Source organism: Poeciliopsis prolifica, unplaced genomic scaffold (assembly GCF_027474105.1).
Source record: "Poeciliopsis prolifica strain line A6 unplaced genomic scaffold, Auburn_PproV2 SCAFFOLD005, whole genome shotgun sequence".
Taxonomy (NCBI): domain Eukaryota; kingdom Metazoa; phylum Chordata; class Actinopteri; order Cyprinodontiformes; family Poeciliidae; genus Poeciliopsis; species Poeciliopsis prolifica.
Genome location: NW_026562380.1, coordinates 5,111,263 through 5,135,687, shown reverse-complemented (window position 1 = coordinate 5,135,687; position 24,425 = coordinate 5,111,263). Strand labels below are relative to the sequence as shown.

Sequence of the window (24,425 nt, the reverse complement as noted above, 5' to 3'; positions counted from 1 at the left end):
ACTATTTTCTTTGAAAATAGAACACAAAAATTAAGGAGTTGAATTTCTCCTGCACGTTGGTTTTCAATGCCAGTGCTAGTCATTCGCATTGCAATGCTACTTAGAAAATCGTCAACCAAAAATAAAACAGATTTTAGAATAATTTCTCTTAAATTGCAACAAGTGTGAGAGATTTGAACTGGGTTGCTCCTCTTTCAGTACTATGATACGCCAGCAGATGTCCCAGTTCTCACAGATTTGTGAAGTCGTTGCTCTTATGTCACTGCCTCTGCTGGGGCCAAGCTCCCAGAATGCTTGCAGCAGCATGAAGGCTTCAGCTCACAGAGAGCTATGCAGCAGTCATTTCCTGCCCTGCTCCGCTCTGGCTTGCATTTCCCCTTTTGGTGCTTCTATTGTTGCTGCCGTCTGCAATTTAAGTCCAGTCTGACCACATTTTCACAAAATCTTTTCTCTTATCATTCTTTTCCTAAACAAATGATCAAGTGGTTGACATATATAAATTGTGTCTTAATGCTTTAAGGATAATATTGTTAGTAGGTAAGCTAGGACGTAGTGCTTGCAGTAAAATTGTTGCTTTTTGTCCGGATGTGAGGCGGGACTGCTACTCTGAAAACCATAAATCCACCCTTAGGGGAAGTAACGCCGCTGTGATGATGAGGCAGAGGATCTGTATTTAGTTTCTGCTCAGAAAGAGGCGGGAGCTCCACCAAAGCTGTTGGACTGGATAAAAAGAAATGAACTCAGTCTACCCTGAGCAAAGATAAGGAGCATTTTTCTTCCAGTGCTCCTTCTAATTAAGGGTGTTGTTGGTCAAGGAAATGACAACTATAGCCTGCTATTTATAACCTGTATCTCTTTATAGTCATTTTCAGAAAAACACTGGAATAAAACAATGATCAAGGATGGTTATAACTGGTGTCTTTGATTCATTATGACATTTTTAATGTTATGATGTTCAATCATCTCCCATCAAAGGACTGAGTCACCTCTTCACGCATCCAAGACCTCGAGAGTCCATCTCATGACCTGATTATGTGATTTAGGTGTGTTGACAAAGACAAATCTAAAAGTTGCAGGACAATATTTTGTGGTACTATTATGAAAACAATAAAAGTAACAATAAGGTATCTGTATAACTGTGATTTTATGGTACAGAAATCATAGTGCTGCAAAGAGCTTCTTTGTTTTTTCTAAATGGGGAAAAATATTCCCATTAGTAGTATCGTTCTTTAGAACACTGGTCACATAAAGAAGTGTAATTTGTATCTAAACTGCACACAGTAACTGCATCTTATCATATGTTAAAAAGTATTGATTCGCTCATTAGACAAACAGTGGAAAAAACTATAAAACTAAAATTTCTGACAATACGGATAGCTTTGGAGGATTTAGAACATCATTAATTAAAATTTATTGTGACAACGATAAATTAAAATTTTTATTAGGATAAGAAATTCATGATAAATGATAACACAATAAATGCCCATCTGTTTATTGTATTTTTACCCAAACTGGCCTCATCCAATGACATTATTAAAATTTTCACCTATTTCAGTAAATCATTTTCCAAAGTGAAACAAGTCACAGATTAACTACAAACAAAAGTTACTACAGCGAATAGGTTATTTTTAATCTGATTTAAAAAAAAGCCTCGTCAAAACTCATATTCTACGTTATTGAGTATGATGGTATTGTAGAAGAAAAATAAAAACAAGTTTGAGGTGAGGTATTTCATAGAACATTATAGTAGTATTCATAACCGAGAGCTGCAGATGGTAAAACCTACATGATATCAGAATGGGACTCCATATGAGTTAGTGTGGGCTGCATAGTGCACAGGGAGAACTTGCATGTTCTCCCTGTGCATGTGTGGGTTCTCTCCGGGTATTGTTAGGTGAATTAGCCTCTCCCTAGGTGTAAGCGTGCGTGTCCATGGTTGTTGTCTGTGTTGCTGCAACAGATTGGCAACCTGCCTCTCACCCGGAACCTGGACACAGGCTATCAGCATCCCTCTGAACCCCATTATGGACAAGGGTGTTAGAAAATGGATGGATGGATGGATGGATGGATGGATGGATGGATGGATGGATGGATGGATGGATGGATGGATGGATGGATGGATGGATGGATGGATGGATGGATGGATGGATGGATGGATGGATGGATGGATGGATGGATGGATGGATGGATGGATGGATGGATTAGTAAGTGCCTCATTGCAGGTCACTCATATTGGTACCACTTTGTATCTCTGTGTTGTAAAAGCTTATACAATTATCTTATTTGGATTAAATAGCTGTACTGCATTACATCAGCTACTTTCAGTAGGATAAAATGTATATAAAGTTGTTTCTTTCAGCTGTCACAGTGGGAGGGATCTTTGTTATTTGCAGAGATTTATGGTCTGTTGGAGCTGAACCGTTCATGTTCTTGTTTATCCTACTTATCACTGGCCTGTGCTGTCCCAGTTTCAACAGGTAGCTTATTAAATTCCTTAACCATTTAAGGAATATATATGGTTACCTTAAAAGGAGATCTAGCTGCTCTCAGCAGTAGATGGGTTAAACTAAGCGTGAACAGGTTTGCTTTCCGTATTAGGCTATGAGTTGCTCAACACCTGGAGTTTATGGATTTGTACCAACAAATCAAATTAATCAAATTATAATGGGGACTTAAACGTTTGGATTTTGTAATGCAATCCAAGCAATGGTAAAAAAACTGTGATTCAGGGTTTGCACGAGATATAATTAAAAGCCGAGGTTGCAGCTTTAACTGTATCACACCTGCACGGAAATGGGCGGGTCGGTTGTTGGAGGTGTGCTCACTTAGTGCAGCTCCTCCTCTATGAGTCAACCTGCTGCTCTTCCTTCTTATAACCCGCTCAGCAGTCTGACGGCAGCTGCCATTTTTTCTCTGCTGCCTCTTTCCTTCACACATCACAAGCACAATGGTGAGTGAGTGAGTGAGCGATCGATCACCCTTCCTGTGAGATTGTAGTGGATTTCAGATTTAATGTGATCTTGATTAAGAGCTCAGTTTTATTTGTTTGTGTCAAAGGAATTGCAAGCATTATGTCTTCTTTGTTTTAGTCACTTCCTTATTTTAGAATATGTGGAACATGTGAGTTTGTAGAAATGCAGTTTTTAAATAATTTAAAGTTAAAGTTGGTTTAGTCTGGAACTTCTCAGGTGTGAACTATTTAAGGGGGTGAAAATGGACCTGCTGGTGAAAAGGGTTTGTACAAGGTGTGGTTTGCCTCCAAAATGGAGGGAGCTCTGAACCTGTTTGAAACTTGTTGAGGGTCGCTCAGGGCAGGATTTCTTGTGCTAACTTGTTCCACAATGACTGGAATGCAATTGAACCAAAAATGGGCTGGGAAGCAACGCTTTAATTCAAGGAAGAAAGAAGTTAATGGAGCGTTTGTGAACTTCATTGCCCCAACTGGACTGACATTTTTTGCACTCAGTTTTGAAGTTGTGAAGAGCTTCCTGTTTCTTCATCTCTGTTCTGCTTTTCTTCTCAGCACCAGGGTACAAGTAAAGAGTATTTACTGAAGCTCCAATCCAGGCCCAAATTTGACAGAAGGGTCTGGATTGTGGCAATTTCTAATGTATCAGTAAATTTTTATAGCACAAAACTGATCATTAATCTCAGCACACTCCTCCGAAAAGCATTTTTCCCCCTTTTTGTCGGGAATACCCGTTTCAACCCTGACATGTGAATTCTTTTATTTCTCAGGCATCTGGAGTCCAAGTCGATGACCAAGTGAAGGACATCATCAGTGACATGAAAGTGGTGAAGAGCGACGCGGATGCAAACGAGCGCATCAGAATTGTGGTCTTGGAAATCAAAGAGGGTTTTATCAAAGTGGAGAACATCTTCAGAGAAAAGGATTTGAGTGGGGAGGACGACATCTTCAAGTTCTTCTTGAATCAGCTGGACAAGGAGAAGTGTCGCTACCTGCTGTACGACTGCCACTTTGAGACCAAGGAGTCGAGCAGGAAAGAGGAGCTGGTCTTTGTGATGTGGTACTTAGAGATATTTCTTTCAGAAAAAAATTAATCATTTTTAAGTCGTCGAAAATGTGGGGCTACTGTGTTTATAAAAATTGAACAGGATTGGCAAGCTGGCTGACTATTTCTTTGTTCCAGGGCTCCTGAAACTGCACCCATAAAGTCCAAAATGCAATACGCTAGCTCAAAAGACTCGCTTAAGAAGGTCTTGACAGGTAAGTTTTTTTTCATTCTTAAGAATTTAGGTAGTGTTGTAAAAGTTCCATGTTTTGACAGTGAGTGACTTAATCTTTCACATTTATTGGAGGGAATTTATTTAAAATTTATGTGTATATATCTTCTCAGGCATCAAACACGAGCTGCAAATGAACGACCTCTCAGATTACGGCACCAGGGACCAATTTGCAGCAAAGATCAGCAAAAACGTTATCAAAGTTGAAGGCCATGATGTCAAATAAAATCAAATCCTGCTTTTGAAAAGCCAAATCTGATCACAACAGTTTCTAATCTTTTGATTCAGTTTGTTTAATCTGGTCTCTTAAATAAAATAAAATGGGGGCAGGATGAAGGTATCATATCCTTCTTGTTCGTCTAAAGTTCTGTACATATGGTTAAATTGATCTGGGTACATATGTTGTAAAATACCTTTAGGTTCACAAACTCAGTATGACCAGGCTTACAGTATCTGCATTTTTATAGACTATTACACCATGGCCACTAGGAAATACTGTACATCTTTGTATCTAAAAGTTACAAGAAAATAAGTCAATTATCAAATAAAATAAGTGAAACAACTTTGTGTATCTGCTTTTTTTTATTTTTGAAGTTTAAGTAATTTGTCTGGTGGTTAAATTTGCACATTGAGGTTCAGCGTCTTACGTTTTATACCTCCAGAAAGCTGGATGACCTGCAGAAAAAGTAAAGCACGTTAATTGACTTTAGCAAACTGCTAACCCAAGAACAAGTAATTCTGAGATTTTACCTAATTTTAATGCAATATAGTGAGAGAATAAGGCAACTAAAAGCTTTGTGCTCAGCAGCTAACTTCCCAAAAGTCATTGCATCTTTAAGGAAATGAGATTTCCTGCTTCAGACCATGAAGGGCTGAGCAAACTGAAAATGCTCAGTGACTGATGAGTAGCAGTGTCTCAGTGACGTCACTTCTCAGATTCGAACCAAATAAGGAATAGTTTGGCAGGAACTCATCTTCGAGTCAAAATGGACCTGCTTTTTTTGCTTTTAACTCTGCCTCTGTGTGAAACTATGCACCACAACGGCTTTCTGTTGCAAGTTTAAACAATGCTGGGTTTTAGTTTCACTTCTACAAAGAGTCTTTTACAAGCAGATATGGATCAAGCCTGAAACCAAAGCACACAATGTTCATTGTGCAAAATGTTTCCTGGTGTAACTCGAGCAAAAAGAGGCTGAAACTATTTTAACGTTGTGCTATATTTATGACCAAATTTGACATGTAGCAAGAACGTTGCAGTGTTGTAATACTTCCTGACAACAGACCTGTGACAGTTGATTTTTTTTTTTTCCTTTTTTTGAACCCAGGCAGGATGTGTGACTGTTAATGGGAGTGTTTGTTGCATGAATGCCACACAGGGCAAATTCTTCAAGGCCCCATCAGAAACCACACACAATTCCAGTAAAGTTCTTTAGGCATTAAAGCAACTTTTTTTTTTTTTTTTTACATCTCTAAATGTATTTTAAAATTTCACTTTTATTCAAACATGGCACAAAAAGTAAGAACTTGTATTTAGTTGATTACCTGATATTTATCAATATTATATTTTTTCACTACCCATTCAAAACCTAGAAAAAAAACAACCATCCTGTTTTTTTCTTCTTCAGCTAAACTCCCCACAATCCTGTGCTGCATCACTATTACTGTCACATGACCAAACAAAATGTCTAACTTATTTAGACATTCCCATATTACCATAAGAAACAAACACTAATAGGTTGGAAATAAAGTTCAGTTAATATCAGCCCAAGTTTATTTCTCAGACCGATACAAACATGGATAATATTAGCCATTGTTGATGTTAGTCCTGATATATTGCAAAATCTTTCAGGAATTGTGACCACATACAATAATGCCATATCACAAATCATACTACCGTCATCAAAGCTGCTTAAATTAGCAAGGTTTTTCGGGATGCAGTGCAGAATCAATTTTGCTGGTTTTTCACCCTCAAAAAATGCACATTTCATCTAAATGTAGCACCATCTAAGGGGAAATAAGCTTTTTTTTTTTAAAAAAGCAGTTGTCAGACACTAAAGCGGGTTGTGAGAGAGGGGGAAGACATGCAGCAAAGGTCACCTAGCCAGAACTTGAACCTGCATTGAGGACTAAGGCCTGCATACACAAGCCTTAGTCCTGTATATGCAATTAATTTTATTTGCATACAAATCATTTTATTTGCATACAAATCATTTTATTTCAGCGGTATGAAATTTATAATCCCTTTAGCTTGGATGTCCTCCTTGGTTGAAGCAATAGCTATAAATGATTTTATTCCTATTGCCTTTTTCCTCCTTAATATAGACAGGGGAAGATGTTATTAGTTTCATAGTCCTAAGGCTGATGGAAATGGTTTGTGTTTTTAACCACTGAGAAAAACAGTGAGTTGTCTCATGAGGATTTTTTTAAAGTATTATGTATTTAGTAGTTTATTGTTCATGTTCAAGCATACCACCACCCATATGTTATTGACATGTTTTGTGTTTTTAACCCCATTGGGTGAAGCAGGGGAATTTAGTCCTATGCCCTCTAGCTAAATAGTAATGTGATGTTTTTATTGTGACTTGTACAATTAAATAGCCATTGGGGCAGGAATAAAGTAAGATGGAAGCTATCTATCCATAACCAAGAAGTACTGAAACAATAAAAATTGAGTCTAAATTTGTTAAAATAGCTTGTCAGAAAAGTTTGCTATATAAATTTCAAGCTATAAAATGATGGGGAAGAATGAGTATATGAAAGTTGTCCAGTATACCATCACCAACATCCTCCATGGCAGAGTGAACAACAAACGCAGAGTAAACCTGAACATTCAGTTCTGAACCATAGGATGGACGTTTATTGGAAGAAAAATGTGTGGTAGAAAGTGTTTCACACCGAGACAGGGAGAGCCGCAGCCATGATTGTGAAATAAAGTTCTTCCAAGAGTTTTGACTGTGGCTGGATTCAGTGCTTCAAGCTGTAGAACAGCTGGTATCCAGCTGGTTCACTGATTTGGGTGGAACTGGGCAGCAAAATTTTATTGACCTGAACTCCATAGAGCGTCTGGAGGACAGCAGAGAGGAAGATGAGAATCAATGTCCAACAAAACCTGAAGGCCTGTTTTAAAGCAGTGTGGGCCAACATCTCTGGAAAACCAGTCTGGTTGCCTCCATGCCACACCACACTTATACAGTATTTTATGCAAAAGGATCCTCAACCAAGTACATATTCTGAATATAAAAATACTCTTTAATATAAAATGTTTTTCTATTAAGAATGCTTAGTTGTTAAATGGAATATCTGGATTATCTAAGAAAAGTTTGTTTTCATTCTCTGTTAAAAAAAAAATTAGCATGAACAATATAGTTTTGAGCACAGTGGTTTCAAAGTTTGGAATTAATGACTGAAATTTTGTCTTCTTGATATTCACATGTATAAAAAATATTGACAAAAGTAGGAATTTTATTCTCTTTAGTTATTTTTACAATTTGCAAGCCATTTTATAGAATCTGTAAAAATGTTTTAATCATCTCAAGTTAAGGCTATGTCCATAATCAACTTTTTTGCTGCATTATTTAGGTTTCCAGCTTTGTATTTCTGACATTTTTGTGTAATTCTTTTAGTTCGGCATTACTTTTGTCTAAAACTGCCTAAAACCGTCTCACCGATCTCAAGCTGCTGAAGTTTTCTATTGGTTACAGACGTACTTCTTGATACAACTTTGTTACTTCCGGTATGAAAACTCAGCGCTCCCGCTCTTGCTCTCTTTCTCTCTCTCTCCACTCTTTCATGCCTCTTCACAGACATGCAATCGGTAGTGCTCAACTGTAGTTTATTCATTCATACAAATCTGATGTGTTGGTCAGCCAGCTGCAGAGGAAAGCAGGCTCTACAATGAACCATAAAGTGTTCCCATCATTCAACCACATAGAAAAGACATACAAAGTAATTGCACAGATTGAAGCACGTCTGACGTGCATTCACGTTCCCTTTTTAACACTGAACTATGGGGGAAATGTTTGGACTATAAGGCAAAGGGATAAATAACTTCTGACATAGTCAGAATCGTAGATGGTATGTGGGCTTCAGTAAAGACTGCAGCAGGATACTCTCCTCTAATCTTACTTTGAAATATTCATTACACAAAAATATTTGATCCCTAAAAGTTGCAACGAAATGCATACAACTACAGTACTAGAAAGAATAAATTTGGAATGCATAACTAGGTAATTATAAGGCATATTTGGCGGTTTTATTGTAGCGTTCCTGGTGAGCTTCAACTCAGACGGATGTTCCTTCTTTCAGTTCCACAAATTCTCCCTTAAAAAAAAAGAAAAAGAAAAAAAGAAATATGAAAAAGTGACAAAATATGGAAAAATTTAAAGCCAATCTGTGTATTATAGCAGTATGAGATGCACCTTCACCTCCAGGTGTTCCTGTAGTGTTCTCACAGTCTCTCTCTCTTTGGTCAGCTGCTCCTGAGTGGCTTTAAGAAGCTGCTGGAGCTTAGTGGCTGCTTGGCCAAGGTCTTTGGACAGCTTCTTCTCTTTCTCAAGGCGCTCCTGTTCAAATAACAATAAATTATAGCAAACATAACTATGAATGGTCTAAACTCTAAAATTTTTCAAAGATTTGAGGAGAACAAACTAAACTGTTCAAGCTTAGACAGATAAGGTTGTCAAATGTAATTAAGATTATTAGATTATTAAGATTATAAGATTATTATTGTTAAATTGTCACCAACTGTAGAGAGGGTCTTGTTTCACATGATGCTTAGATGCTGGTGTTTAACTCCAACAACCACATAATTTGTACTGATCTGACGGTCAAGTACATAGCGTTTTTTATTACACCAGTTAAAGTGTTTTTTCACAACAAGCTATAAGGAACTTCATAGGAGACAACATTAACTGGTTGTTTTTGAACACCTATAATCTGAAAAATGTGGGGTAGATTTGCTTTTACATTTCTACCTTAATCTGTAAAGCAGCCAAGAGGAACATGGTCAATCTGAAGGAACTGCAGAGGTCCGCAGCTCAAATAAAAGAAGATTCCATCGACAAAACGACTTAGTCTTGTGCAGCGCTACACAAAATTAACTTGCACCCAACAGGATGCAAGTTGGGTAATCATGTTAGCATTAACAATGGTAAGATTGTTAATATATGGTAACCATGGTGCCGTTTCTTTGGTCTGTTTATGGTAATTTGTTTTTTTTCTTTAAAGTTGTTTGTTACTGTGTGACCTGATGTGTTTGCAAATTCTGCTGAAATTGTTCATGTTATGAGGGGAAAAAGTTATATGCTGTCATTGACAAATGTGTACAGTATGTATACCGTACGATAAACATCTTTAAAAAAAACTAAACATAAAAAATTCATTCACAGCAGAATGAAAAGGTGCTGTACTGAGCTAAAAGTTACATCCGGATATCCTGACACACCTTGAGCTGAGCTACGTCTTCTGTGTCAGATTGCGGCGCGTCTTTTAAAAGATCCAGCTGGGCCTGGAGTTCCCCCACAGTCTTCTGGGCCTGGAAGTTGAAGAGGCATCTCAGTGTGACTCACTACAGCTTCACAAGAACACGCGACCAGCGAGTGCACTGGTAACTTCTTTGCTACCTGCTCGAATTCCTCCAACAGCTGCTGCCTCTGAATCTCCTCTCCACGCAGCTTCTCCGTTGTCTGATTCAACTCATTCTGAACCTGGCAGCACACACACCATCAAAACACTGTGAATACACACTTTTCCAGATACGCATGTGTCGAATCAGCACACTGAAGCTGGTCCAAGTTAGTTTCTTGTCGATATGTTTTAGCTGAAATGTTCAAGTAGAGAACTTATGTTCTACTCTGTTAATGGAGAAGAAAATGAGTTAAAACAGGATGGAGGGGAGCATGCTAACAGGATAGAGGAAGAGCAGCAGTGAGGGTTAAGTGTACTTAGCCGACGCAAACAATGATTAGCATACAGAGCCGCTGTCAGAGGAGTACTGGACAGACTGGAAATGAAGCACGCCCTGAATCTAAACTCATCCGTTTGTGTTTACACATGGTGCCTTTATTATTTGGGATCTAAGCTAAAAAAACTGATGGCAAATAAAAAGATTCTTCATTTCAGATTAGACCCAGCTCCTATGGGACGAGTACTGGGCTGCTGTTCCAGTCGCTGTATGGTACTTTTCTGACAGGAAGTGGAGGGTGCCCTGTGATCCTTGCACCCTGACCTGACTGGGTTCAGCCTCAGCTGGGCCGTTCTGCTCTCCCTGAGTCCGCTTCGTGATCTCGCCCAGCTGTGCTCTGACCTGAAACAGGAAGCCGTCGCCAGTCACTCGTTATGCAATCGCCGTGGGTGAATTCCTTGACGTCACTGACACCTTACAGAGCAGGTTGTGAGCATAAAGGAGGGATTTCTACTAATTCCTCACGCCTCCCCTCTCAATGCAGCCGCTCAGGTATTTGGATTTGTACATGTTTGTCTTTGAAGGCCAAAAAAAAGAAAAAAACAAAGGAGCATCATAATAAAAACTCACCTGTTGGAGTTCCTCCTTGTGTGCCTGTACATCCTTGTGGGCCAAGTCCAACTGGTTCTGGCAATCTGACAGCTGCAGCTTCAGCTGAGCATAGAGGGGAAAAATAAAAAATATAAAACAGATGGAATTGATTTAGGTTCGTCATCTACACTCATATTCCTAAATAAGATCCAGGGCAAAAAAAATTGTCTTGAACATTAGTGATCAGCCCGCATCAGGTTATAAAACAATATGGTAAGTTTTGATCCTCTGATAGAGGTCTACTCACTTCATCTAAAAAAATAAAAAATAAATAAAGAGCACAGCAGAGGAAAGGTGCTCTGGCCACATGAGGAAAAAAAAACTGAACTTTTCAATCAAAAAGATATTTAAAAAAAAAACTGAGTACAAAACATTTAACATTCAAATGTTGTAAGTCATGATTCACCACAACAGTGTTTGGCTTCTTTCACAGCTTTTTAGGGCTGGATGTCATTGAGAGTCGTCACATCTGGAATGGTTTCTTACACTAAGATTCTTTTAAACAGGTCAGTTTATGACAACTTTATGTAGCTTAAAAAAAAAGAAAAAGGGAAATGTAAGGATTTATAATCACAAATTCAACCCTGATGAAAAGGGGGTCAAAGTTGAAGGAGTAGCACATGGAGATTTAATAAAAATGCAGCTTGTATTTATTGTGTATTTATATAAGAGATTGTTTTCTGCTTGTGTACCTGCTCCACTTCCTCTGAGGTCATTAGGTTGTCTGATTGCTTTTCAAGCTGAGCTTCCAGCAGCATCATTTGTTCCTTCAACTGAACACATACACAAAACAGAACATTTAATATTTTTACTCACAAACTCTCTAAAAATGTGATTTACAGTAAGAAAAACTAACCTGTTCTACACTTTGGTTTTCTGCTTCCAGCTTGCTGACTTTCTGCAAAGCCTGTCAGAGTCACAAAGGGAAGAGCGACGTCTCAGACGGATTCAGAATGAGAATGACCAAAGGTCAAGCTTCCCCATACCTCCTTCAGCTGTTCTTCTGAGTTTGCCATCTTTGACTTCCAAACCAGCTCCTCCTCTTCCACGCTTTTCTGCAGATGTTTCAGCATTCCTTCCTGTATCATAATTACACAAGTAGTATTTATTTCATACAAAAAGCTCATCACTGTTCCATGTCATGTTGATTTCATTCACTTACGGTTTCAGCCAGAACCGTCCTGTACTGGTCACATTCAGCCTGAAGGGAACTGTAGTTCTCCTCCGATTCCTTCAGTTTCTCCAGGAACTCCTGTAACATTAACGAAAACATCCAAAGCTACTTCTGGAAACATGGTCATTAACTTTATGTTCATTTGTGAAAAAAAAAAAAAAAAAAAAAAAAAGGAAACGCTTACTGGCGATGCTGTGCTTGAATGAGACTCATTACTCTGCTGGCTAAGGGCCTCCTGAGCTTTCTGTGTAAATGCTTTTAACCAGTTGGGCTAAAAGAGAAGGAAAACAGAAAGATCATCACTGTGAATTGAATCGCTGTAGCAGTCTTGGCTAGAGATCTCCATTACTTACCTGCTCTGTCTCCACTGGTATCTGTGGGAAGAGCGACTGAAGAGCTTCTTTGGCTTCGTTCTGAAGAGCTGCTAGTTGAGTAACACGCTTCTGCAGCAGAGGACGATCCAATCAGTTGGCTCATAAACATCAAGTCATAAAGTCAATCATGTTAAAAAAAAAAAAAAAAAAAGCAAAATGAAAGCTTACAGCTTCTGTGGCAGCATTTCCTTCCCTCAACTCCTCTTGCAGTGATGCAACAAGGGAATCCTTCTCAGACAGACTGAAAACAACAGCATAGTTCCTCAGTTCTGTTGAACCCAAATTAAAGCACAGATACAACAGTTCTCTACGAATTTATGACAGATGTTCCTACAGTGGTAGGGCAATAAAAAAGAGGAATAAATTCACCAAAAAAAAGCAACTTTTGACCACTACATAAAGGGAATAAACTCTGGAGATATAAATTTTTCATATTCATATAGATTCCGGCATCATATTTCAATTACATATAGTATATCGTTTTCCCACAGCACAAAAATCAGAGACCAAATGGAAGTCATGAGAGCATTTCTTTAAGAAAAAAAAAAAGTAATGGCAACGATAAAAGCAATAAGCAACAATACGTAGTACAGAACATATTTAATATATTTAGACTGGCTAAATTTAAATAACTTAACAAATCAAGCCCTGATCTATGAAGGTTTACAGAACCATAAAAACATAAAGTAGTAAATTGTCAGGTTTAGCTATGTCAAATTTTTTCTGTGGATGTTTGGTCTAGTCGGAGGCGAGATGAGTTTTTCCTCACACCAGCTTATTTCCATGTTTCAACACATCCAGACTATGAGCAGAGTGAAGGAACCCTGGAATCTTCACAAGTATTACCAAATCACCTTTTAACAACAAAAAGGAATGAAGTAAAATCCAGGCGCAGTATGTTACCTGTTCTGTAGTTGTGCAAGCTTTGCTGAACTGTCCGACTAAAAAACAAAAAAACACAAAACAACAATTTTTGTTCAGTAACACCGTGTTGGCCACAGAATTATTTATATTTAACACAGAGAAACTTACTTTTGCATTTTTAACTTGCACCATCTCTTCTTTGAGGTTTTTGAGTTCTTCCTGAAGTGAGCTGACGAGGCTGGCATCCTCACTAAACAGATTAGAATCAGTTCATTTGAGCCTAACCTGCAGGGATCTCTATCCCTTTGTTAGCAGGGATAAACAAAGAAAAATGCCATACCTCTTATTTTTTTGCTCAAGCTCAGTAATAGTGTTCTCCTATTGGATGAGATTCTCATTGTTAGCATTAGGAAAAGCACTGGGTCCACTGGACAGTGGATTTAGTACCAACTGATTGTTACACTCACTGCAGCTTCCTGCTTTTTCTGCAGCTGCTTCAGTTCTTCGTGAAGCGAACTTAATTGGCTGTCCTTTTCTTGAAGGCTATAAAACAAAATAAACAAAAAGCAAATCAGTAAAAAAAAAGAAAAATAAAAAATCTTCCCTTTCACATATCATGTAAGATGATCCACTTACCTGAGCTTTAGCTGTTCCAGTTCTGCTGGCTTCACCTGCTGATATAGTGATAAAAATCACTCAGCATTTTGTCCAAGCAAAAGTCAAATTGAAAGATCGAAACAAAAATGTCCTACCTGCTTGCCATCCTCATCCTGTTTGCTCTGACTAGCCTCCAGCAATGAGTTGATGGAGGCCACCTGCTGTGTGAGCTGGCTCTTCTCCGCCTGCGTCTCCCCAAGCTGGGCAGTGAGGGTCTCCACTTGAGCAGAACGCTCCTTGACCTCTGCCTCCAACCTCTCTATGCGCACTTGGTACTCTGCAAGGACAAAATGCGACTTACTCCACGGCGTAGCATGAAAAAGATCATGAACATGACCCTGCCATGCCTTTCTCTGACCTGACACTGCACCGCTGTCCTTCTGGCTCTGCTCCAGAGTGGCCTGCAGGCTGTTGTTTCTGCTCTGCGTCTTCCTGAGCTCCTCGCTCACCTCCTCCAGTCGCTTCTGCAACGCCTCCTCACTTTCTGCACGGCTCGCCTGGGGGAGTTTGGTTAAAATGTGTCAAACAGCAGGGGGCAGCAAAGGCTTACTGAAAAATTGATTAAGATATGAACTTAGGAAAAAGTTAATTAAATTTTCCCCCAAAAAATAAATAAACATAAAAAAGCCATACCCTAAGTATTAGAATCAGTATTGCAGGGAGGAGTTAACATTTAAACACTTTTGCACAACTGTCTTGCAGAGAGTGCACTGAATATTAAGGAATTTAGAGATGATTCAGACAAAGGGCTCCCGCCTTTTAGAGGGCTGCTGAAAAAAAGTAAAACAGCTGTGATAGAGTGTAGGTTAATGATTAATCAACAGGGCATGTCAGCTGTGCTGAGTAAGTTGCTACAAATAACCAGTAATAGAGGAAGAGCTGCAGCATGTGAGCCACTGACAGTACAGACAAGTTGCAAATGAACTGAGATGCACTTCCTTTCAATAAACCATGGGGTTTGACTTGAAACCAGGAAGTGAACAAATATAAAACCAGTTTCAAAGTCTACATGGGCAATTTATTTACTTTTCATCTTTGATACTTGAGATATGTGGAAGCTGTAAATAATTGAGTTCTGATTATTTTTCCTGAGACATAGTTTTCTTGGGATCATAATTCCTCAACCATAAAATTCTAATGTTTAAAAAGAAGTGCTAACATTTTTGGTTTTGTAAAAGCATGCAATAAAGACAGGTGTCCAAAGTGCAATATGGGGGCCATTTGCATCCTTTTGAATTATTTTTGACTAAAGTGGTCAAATTTTTGCTGATTAGAGCAGACAGACACATTTTTAAATATGTTTAAGTGTAATAAAAAAACAAAACAAAAAAAACCGTCAAAATAGACGCTTCATATAAAATGTTTAATACAAAGCACATTTTTTTTGTGTTACTTTTGCTTTTCTTTTAAGTTTAAGGAGGATCCCAAACTGGACACACCAATGATTACAGTTGGTTTAATAAAGCAAGCAGTTTTGTTGTGACTCATATCCTGTTCTTCCTGCTGAGAATAACTTAAGATTTCTAGAACAAGAAAACAATGTGTTAAAAAAATTCAGGACATCAAGTGCCTTTCTTTGATATGATACTTTGTTTTATTAAGCTATTGTTATTCATTTATTGTTGAGCAGGTGAAAATGTTAAATTGTGTATGGAAACCACAAAGAGCCTAGTCATGTTTTCTGTCAGGCTTAAAGGGTTAAGCTCTTTATAAACACCTACAAATCCCTTTATCACCCGTCACATTTACTTGAGATGTTTTTAATCTCAAGAGTCCTCCAGAATCCTCAGGTATGAGGATGGGTTTAGAAATAGAAAAGTTAGAATAAAACATACAGGAGGCTTTTGCAGTTCTTTCCTAGGACAGCTGACGGTGTTGGCGAGTTTAAAAGTGAACAAAATATGCCCATTTGTGAAATTTAGTATCTTTCCTGATATTTTCATTGCATGTCATTTTCTTTGTTTACTTTAAGCTTTTATTTTGATCTCAATTTTAATTGTGAAACTTTATCTTTGATGAATTATTTCAGCTTTTTGTATCCCATTTCCAATAAAACTATAAAACATTGAAATTTTATTTATATGCTGATTTTTGTTTTATCTTATTTCTCATTGCCATCATATCTTAAATTACTTCCATCCATTTCTTAGTACTATCAGAGGTTTTGTTGTTTGCTTGAATTTATGCAAATTTAAAAGATATATTTATTAAATTTGATTGATAAAAATCCTTTTAATATTTGGTAAAACAAATATTGGGCCATTTAAGCATAGTTTTTAAATGGTTTTCTATGTTTTAAATGGTTTTCTGTCATATGAATGGCCCTTACAGAAATATTTTATAAAAGCTTACCAGATTTAGAATCTTTACAGTACTTTTCTTGAAGGTGAGTTATTACACATCTACACCGATTCCTAATCCCTGCTGTAACCCATTCCCTGAACACGAGAAGGTCAGGGATTAGGTAGGAAAAAAGCCAATTTTGTTTTTCTCCACTTCATAACCAAGTGGCTACTGAAACATAATACTGGGTTTAATAGAAAACAAGAATAAATCTGCTTCCACGTGGAAACCCGAGTACGTCTCCTGTATGTGACAATAAAAAAGTGCTGTTCCCACAGGCCGGGCCAACCTGCAGCAGTGAGAGCTGCTTCTCTGCGGCAGAGAGCTTGGACTCCAGCCCTTTCCTGACGTGCTCATCAGCAAGGAGACTTTCCGTCTTCTCTCCTAGCTCTTTGGTTAGCTTTGCACATTCCTGACGCAACTTGGCCAGCTCTGCATTTTGCCTGAACGGAGAACGACGGAAAAAAAAAAAGAAAAAAAAAGGAGCGAGATTAAGCAAAAAAAAGTTTAGAAACCAAGTAATTCAAACACAAAACATCAGTTATACCACATATAACTACATATAAGGTCTATACTTAAATGTAGTTACAAACTCACTTGCTCTCAGCTTGACTAGTTGCCTGGTTTAAAGCATCACGGAGGATTGAATTTTCCTGCTGCAGACGAGCAAGTTGGGCATTAGGACCTTTTTCCAGCTGGTCCTGCAGGCTCAGGATCTGCAGTTTAAAGTTTTTTTTTTAATCAATGACACTGCAGAAAGACTGGCAAATAAAAACACATTTACTTATACCACAATATATTTCAGCAGCTAAGGATCCAAGATCAAGTTCTTACCAAATGAATAGTGATATTAATTGAACTAACCTTTGCATTGAGCCTCTGGGTCTGGGCTACATGGTCCTGGTAACTGGCCTGCATGCGCGCTTGCAGAGCGATCATTTCTTGCTCTCTCTTACTCAGCTGAGAGCTGAGCCGCGTCTCCACGCTGGCCACCTTGGATTTCTCCGACGACAGCTCCTGATGAACGCAAACTACAGTCAGACCCGTTCACTTCATGTTTCTGCAGCTGCAGAGTTACTTCAGAGTGAAGAAATGTAAAAATAACACTAATTTCACTTTTTAATCTTAGCAGACTTTGGTCTGCTAATATTATTAAACACATAGGTTGCAAAATTTAGATTTGCAATTCAAATTATAGTAAACATTAAAGCTATGTACTAACAAACCCCCACCTCCCTCTGGATAGATTCTACCTTTAATACAGGAGCTTTATGAAGATTTGTTCCAATAAGAAATCTGGTTTTAATTAGCAAGTTATCCTGTATGCTTTACTCTAATGCCACCTTCAGGACAAAAAAAACAACCAAAAACTAAATTTAGAGTATGCACGAGTCTATATGAGACTCTGATAACCTTCAGTAAAAACATCACTGCAACGCCACATTAAAGCAGAAGTGTTTACTATCAACCGACTGCTTTTATTTAACCCTTCTGGCTGCCTGGATTTTTTTTGTTTAATTTTTTTGTTTGTTTATTGTTTTACTTCAATCAACATTGTGTTAATTTTAAATTCTCATTATTTTTCTCTTTCCTTTCAGCATGTTTGAGCCATTGACTCATTCAAAATCCATTTTCTGGATACAGAAAAACTACATTCTGACTTGTTTTCCGTATTTCTGAGAGGAAAAACCTTCCAACATGTCATGTTTCATAGTTATCCAAGTAGGTAAAGATTGCTTTTTTCATTTATTGTAATTCTGCAATTTCATCTTTGACTTCACAACTTTACAAAAAGGCTAAAAAATTATCAGATTCAGTGCTGCAGACTCTGATCAGCTTGGGTATGACGAGACTTATTTTTTAAGATGGGATTGTTTATGATTTATTTTCTTAGATTCTCAGGGAAAAGTGAAGTGTCTTAATGTTTGCCAGCAGGTAGGGGAGGGACAACACTGTATGGAGAAATCTCTGGTTTCCTAAAACCATCTCTAATATCTCATTAATAGGACTTTTAATGAGATTGACATACATTTTTTAAGTTTGGTTTATTTTGTGCCTGGGTTCATCTCGACACTAGCCTATGAGCAAATCTGAACAGCAAAACCTGATTTGAAGGATCCCAGCACAGAAAATGTGTCGTGATGAGCATTTCAGTTTTGAACCTTGGTCAGTTCTCGAAGACGATTCTTAGCTGCAGAAGCATCCTCCTGCTCTGCTGCCAGCTGTTTCTCTCTCTCCTCCAGCTGCTTCTTCAGCATGGCGACCGGATCTCCCTTCTGAGTGGCCTAAAAATCACAATACACAGAAAAAAGTACATACCTCTCTTTATGTTGTGGTTCTTTTTTCCCTTCAATCACCAACTGCTGATTTTCATACCGTGTGCCAGGTATCCTGGATGATGCCGACTTTCTCAGAGAGGATCTCGATAAGCCTGTGCGCCTCCCCTTCACTGAACACCATACTGTTGATGGTGGAAACCAGAGATTTATAGGGCAGGTAGAGCGGAGCATCAGCACAGTCGACTGCCGCCGCTACAGCTGCTGGAGAAAAATAAACATGATAGCAGCAAATTGAGAGATAAGAACAAACGGCTTTATTATTTTTAGAAAGCTTCAGGCTTTTCTGAAGGTCACTACATATGAGGAAAAAGGACAAGGTTGAGACTTGTCCCTTGAGTCTGTAGTACTGGGAAGTTTCAGATGGTAAAATGCTGGGTCACTGTGGCACCAGGCGGAGACCAGCTGCAGGGAAAGAAGAAGGTCAACCCCTCCTCTCTGCTCATTGTCAGAGGCACTGAAAAGCTTTGTAAGCTAACCAAACAGGGCCAACAGTGTTTGGACAAGCTCCTGTGCTCTACGCCCCTCAGAGCGGCGTGCCAGTTGTTACCCACCGCTGCCCCTTGGTACTGTGGGTACACAGCTGGAAGCTCATCAGTACTGGCAGGTTGTTTCTGTCTTGCACTAGACTGCACAATTATGTAACCCAACTATGCAGGCATGCCTTCGCTCTCAATTCAGCAGCATAAAACGCATAATCACCAGTGTTGTGGCTAATGTAGTTCCTGGCCCCACGACCGCTTCCTGCACTTCAGAGGAGACGACTAATTTCTACAATGGAATCTCTAAAAGCAACAGCAGCTCTGAGCTTTTGGTAAAAGATCAGTGACCATTTTCCTTTTAGTTATTCATATGTATTACCAAACTAAGTAAAAATATATAGTGGCGCATTTAAAAATGGAAATACAGCCATACTGACACCATTAAATCAGGCTTCCTACATGTTTTTCTATCTCCGATTCCAAACTTTTCCAGACTCAAATTTTTCCGATCCTTCCAGCAAATAAAAAAAAAATGCAAAAGTTTTCTGTGATTTTATGGCAGATAATTATTTGAATGTAGAAACTGTAACTTCTGAAAGAAGTAAGGTGGAAAATCTAACAAAGACATAGATGGGTACAAGAATTAGACAGATGAATGCAATAGACAAAAGGACAAATGGACCGACAAAACAAAAAAACAGATGACATGATGGATGTCTTTAGACAATATAAAAAGAAAACATTTCCATAACTTTTTTTTCATGATTATCCATATTTGGAGAAATATTTATTAAGTGCTCCATTTTTTCACAGACAGTGTAGGAACTCTGAAATGTTTAAAATACAACCAAACAACATGGCTTCTAAAGCAGAATGAAGTAAATTTGCCCTGATTATATTTGCTTACCAGGCTCAGACTTCTTCTTGGAAGCCTTCTTTTTGGGTTCTTGTGCTTTAGCTGGAGCAGGAGCCTGCTGAGACCCCACTGGAGGCACAGCCATTACTGGGACATCTTTGGTGACCACCTCCAGCACTGGGGCGGCCTTGGATGGAGCTGCTGCCGACTTGGCTGGGGCTGTAGCGGACTTGCTTGGTGCCGGGGCAGACTTGTTTGGTGTGGGGGTCGAAGATTTAGCCTGAGCATTGGTGGATTTAGCCAACCCAGGGGCAGGAGCAGAGGCAGGTTTGGTTGACGGAGGAGCTGACGCGGATGGAGGAGTGGATTTTGAAGATCCAGAAGCAGACTTGGTTGAAGGTGGTGCAGAGGACAGGGCGGCTGCTTTGCTCTGCACAGCTGGGGGAGGTTGGGTTGCAGGAGAGGCTGCTGAGGACTTTACTGGCACTGCAGCAGACACCATCGGAGCTTGCTGAGTTGAGGCTGGCTCAACCTTCGCTACCTTCTTCTTCTTTTTGTCCTTAGGCGAGGACACAGGCGACGGCTCAGCAGCAGTTTGGGGTTGTGTCTCCGCAGCCAGGGGTGATGATGGTTTAACTTCGAGGACTGGAGCAGGCTCAGGGGCAGGAACATCAGATACAGCTGGAGCAGCAGCAGCAGGCTCAATGGCTGCTTCGCCTTCAGAGTCAGCAGCTTCTTCAGCTTTCTCCTGTTCCGGGATTTTTCCATTTGGCTTTTCCTCCTTTTTCTTCCCACGGCTCTTCTTCTCGGCTACTTTGTCCTTTTTCTTTTTCTCCGAGCGAACTGACTGTATTTTACCCAACTCTTTGCGTTGTTTAGCAAGGGCCTCCTCATAAGAGGTTTCCTTCATGGAGAAGGTGGAAACAAGGGCAATCCCTACGGCAGAGATCACCATGAAACCACCAAATACCATAATCCCAAGAGTCTGGGGGTCGTAGATATCCATCTTTTGCTTTCAGTAAACCTAAAAGGAGAAATAGTAACCTATGAACATAAGTAACAATCAAACATACCATTTACAGCAATTACATAAGCCAGTAATTAGGGTAGTATGATATTGCATGTCAGGCTAAAAAAAAAAAAAAAACAGCAGTAAACATGAAAAGAAATGCTCTGACAAGGTCTTTTCTTTTACCAACTTCAAGGTGTCACTAATATCCCTAATATGTGTGAGAGAGGGCTGCAGTGTGGCCAGACTGTGCAGCTCAAATTGTACCTAAAAAATACACACTTCTACTGGAGTAAAGCAGCTGCTTAAATAACAAAACTACTCTTCATGCTGTTTGACCAAAAGAACAGCATCAATAAACATTGCAAGAAGAACAAAAACAGGAAAACAAACAAAGAAGGAGCCTGTATGACCCAACAGCTATTTAGCCAATACAATATTTTCCGTGAGTGGTGGAGAGATATATTTTGTTTTGCTGTTTATTTGTAATTTTAAAAAATATTATTTATACTTTTCATACATTTACATGCATGTTTATAATAATGTGTGCACTTCTTCTAAAAAATGTAAAAATATTTTATTATTCCTTCAAAATATATAGCAAAGATTCATTGGTAGTCCATATTTGTTGGCACTTATTTTTTATGCTAATGTCAAAAATGTAGACTGTTTTATGAAATTTTATTAAATATTTAATTAAACCGACAAAGAATTCTGAAAAGATAGAGCATGATCTGTTCCATCTTTAATTTCAAATTAAATAATTAAAGTAATGTAATAAGTATTTTTAGTAGCAAACACTATAATTTGATGTATTAATAATTATTAATGAGTATCCACACAAAGCCAGATGTTTTCCTCAAAAGTTGGCTGGTGGTTCGCATTTATTTTCTGTCCTGTTAACAAAAAAAGGCCTGGAAGGCTTTCAACCTACAACCCCAGTCACAAACCAGAATGCTGAGCCTGCAGAGCAGGAAAACCTGCCTTAGATACACTAAAGCACCTTCTTTACTTTATCCCAGCACCAGTCTTGGCTTTATTTGTGTCTATGTATATATTAAAATCCAAGAAATAAAAAAAAAAAGATAAAAAATGCATTGCACAAAGGGAAAAAATATATATTTTTTTTATAAAAAGGTAACAGTTTAGCAATGTTAGTGCACTCAAGAGTTTAGAGTCCCAGTTCATTGCAGGGAATAGAGAACGCTGAAAGGAGAATGTGCTGCTTCCTGATCTGCGGTGTCACACGTCAGTGCATCTCCACTCAGACTGAGCAGAAGAGGAGGACTTCAAGAAAACCCAACCAAGGATGATTTCAGCCTCGACAGGAGACTCAACCTACTGATGTGTTACAGGCTACGTGTACTTTCCAACTCCAAACTCCCTGCCTTGCATTCGTGTGCACCGGATTCCCTCTGTGGGAATTAAAATAAGTCTTCATCCGCTATTTATTTCTCTCTCAGGCGTACTGTTAGCAATATCTGAGCACAACTCGTCAGTTTTTATTACACAATAAAAGCAGTGTTTCCACGAAGTTTTTGACTAGATAATTTAACACATTTAAAGGGATCTGAAGAAAGGGGGGAGTAGAGGCTGTTAAGAAATATTATATGCACAAAATCCAGCATAACAATGACATGGTGCAAATGATCGCAAGACATAAAGCTTTAAAACGTTACTTAACAGCTAGCTGTAGCGCTATCAGTATTAATCAATGGATTTCGCTAATGTCCAGCATACCAACTGTTGGTCTACGCAAGAAAACGCTACAAAGCCCACAATAAAACCTGAAAATAAATCAAGAACCAAAAGTCTAAAAATTCCCTCTTAAGTTTTACCCGCAGTCTTTCAGTCCAGGTAGTTATTTAACAGTTCAGCTCGAAGATAGCTGTCCAAGCTAGCTAAGCCTGACTCAATGAATAAAATTTTCCAAGAATCCCATACTTACTGCGCTGCTGCTCCTGGTAAAGATACAGCTGCTCGCTTCAAAAAGGTACTGGTTGAGGGCAAGAAAACAGGCTCTGGGTTGGAGATGATGCGACTTCTGTGGAAAGCTACCTCTGTAATACAGATAACTTGAATCTTGTTCTTTTTTCTTCTAACGGCGCTCCCCCCCCTCACTCCGCTGGATCCGTGGTCTGCTGTGAAGTCGTGGCACTTCGAGCTGGCTAGACGCGCTGGCCCCGTGCCCCTTACAGCTACCATAAATCTAGAAGGGCTCTGATTGGCTGAAAAGGAGCTCAGACCGGAAGAGGTTCCTACTGGGAGTTGTAGTCCTTCACTGTCAAGTCAAACAAAAGCGGTTTGTTTTTGAATGGGGTAGACTACTTCCACAATCACGTCAACACAGCGATTGATACTGTTAGACTTTCCAAAGTCTAACAGTATTTTCAAATACTTTAAGTTCATTGTAGCAGTATTTTTTAGAAATAAAAACAGATTTCCGTACAAAGGAAAGATTAAAGGGTTTGACAGACTGCAGAACGGGTTTTTTTCTTCTGTAGTCTTAAGGATGTCAACGTGAGAAACTTAAAATTTCTCGTTGCAATCTGACAAATTATGTTTTCAAAGTATCAAAGGGTTGGCTATAAATTAAAACGCATATTTAGAATAAATAATAGGATGGAATAAAAATAATAAAAATTATATAAAACCATCTTTGAAGAAAGAATAAATTATATTTTTCACTGAAGTCACCACATCAAGTTTTTCAGTAGTCCAGTAATGGCTAATCTGTCTGTCTGACTGTGTGTCCATCCGTCCATCCAATATGGCAAAATTACTCATGGAACTTGGCATATGATTAAATTTGTCTAAAATACATGTTAAAATATAATATTTGTAAGAAAACACAGAGCTGATCCTAATACATACAACTACGAGACAGCAACAGAAAAAGAGGAAAACCCTACAGGAACCACCAACTGTCAAGAGACCATACCATACCATACCAACTTTATTTATAAAGCACTTTAAAACAACCACAGCTGAAACAAAGTGCTGTACATAAAATAGATAAAAACAAATACAGTTTAAAACAACAAACTTACAATATAAAACTAGATCTCGCTGGAGTTGAAAGCCAAGTGAAATAAATGGGTTTTAAGACGTGCTTTGAAATAGCATAACAGAACTTAAAACACTAGGAAATGACTAGAGAAGCAACTTACTGACTGAACGAAATAAGTTCAAATAATAAACAAATTGACAAACTTCACATATTGTTAAAACAACCTGTTTCACATATATATGTCCTTTAGAAGAAACAAAATTAAATTTCAGAGATAGTATTAAATAAAGCAGTTATGAAAGGCCTTTTGATGTTATCAGTATTTACCATCCTTGTGGTGGAACTGCGGCCCACTTTTCATTAGGATGAATATTTTTGGCAGATTTAAAAAGGTCTCTACATCCAGTGCTAAAGTTTTAAGATGGAAAAGGTAAGTTTCTGTGCGGAGTGAGAAGTGATCCTTTAACTTAAGGCTAATGCCTTGTGTAATCACAATTAAAAATCAATGTAGAAATTATTCCA

The 24,425-nt window shown here is 38.5% G+C and overlaps 2 protein-coding genes across 6 annotated transcripts; one reads left to right on the top strand and one right to left on the bottom strand.

Moving 5' to 3' along the window:
* Window positions 1–2,840: 2,840 nt before the first annotated feature.
* Window positions 2,841–4,807, top strand: cfl1l (cofilin 1 (non-muscle), like). The gene is made up of 4 exons (XM_055029662.1): window positions 2,841–2,950; window positions 3,739–4,028; window positions 4,152–4,228; window positions 4,359–4,807. Exons 1-4 carry the CDS (start codon window positions 2,948–2,950, stop codon window positions 4,469–4,471), a joined length of 483 nt encoding a protein of 160 aa, XP_054885637.1. The 5' UTR covers window positions 2,841–2,947; the 3' UTR covers window positions 4,472–4,807.
* Window positions 4,808–8,060: 3,253 nt separating this feature from the next.
* On the bottom strand, window positions 8,061–23,089 carry rrbp1a (ribosome binding protein 1a). 5 transcript variants are annotated; one of them, XM_055029743.1, is made up of 27 exons: window positions 22,842–23,089; window positions 19,936–20,908; window positions 18,587–18,750; window positions 18,373–18,495; window positions 17,075–17,227; window positions 16,808–16,926; window positions 16,500–16,653; window positions 14,226–14,364; window positions 13,963–14,144; window positions 13,847–13,884; window positions 13,678–13,753; window positions 13,551–13,588; window positions 13,379–13,460; window positions 13,250–13,287; window positions 12,515–12,587; window positions 12,326–12,415; window positions 12,157–12,243; window positions 11,961–12,050; window positions 11,785–11,877; window positions 11,655–11,705; window positions 11,491–11,571; window positions 10,778–10,861; window positions 10,472–10,549; window positions 9,867–9,950; window positions 9,689–9,778; window positions 8,664–8,807; window positions 8,061–8,565 (listed from the first exon to the last, which is right to left on the bottom strand). In XM_055029743.1, the coding sequence occupies exons 2-27, from the start codon at window positions 20,888–20,890 to the stop codon at window positions 8,527–8,529; spliced, it is 3,345 nt and encodes a 1,114-aa protein (XP_054885718.1). In that variant the 5' UTR covers window positions 20,891–20,908; window positions 22,842–23,089; the 3' UTR covers window positions 8,061–8,526. The 5 variants fall into 5 exon arrangements, with proteins under 5 accessions (XP_054885718.1, XP_054885721.1, XP_054885720.1 ...); XM_055029746.1 differs by having other exon boundaries at window positions 8,670–8,807; XM_055029745.1 differs by having other exon boundaries at window positions 13,847–13,881.
* Between the last annotated feature and the right edge of the window lie 1,336 nt (window positions 23,090–24,425).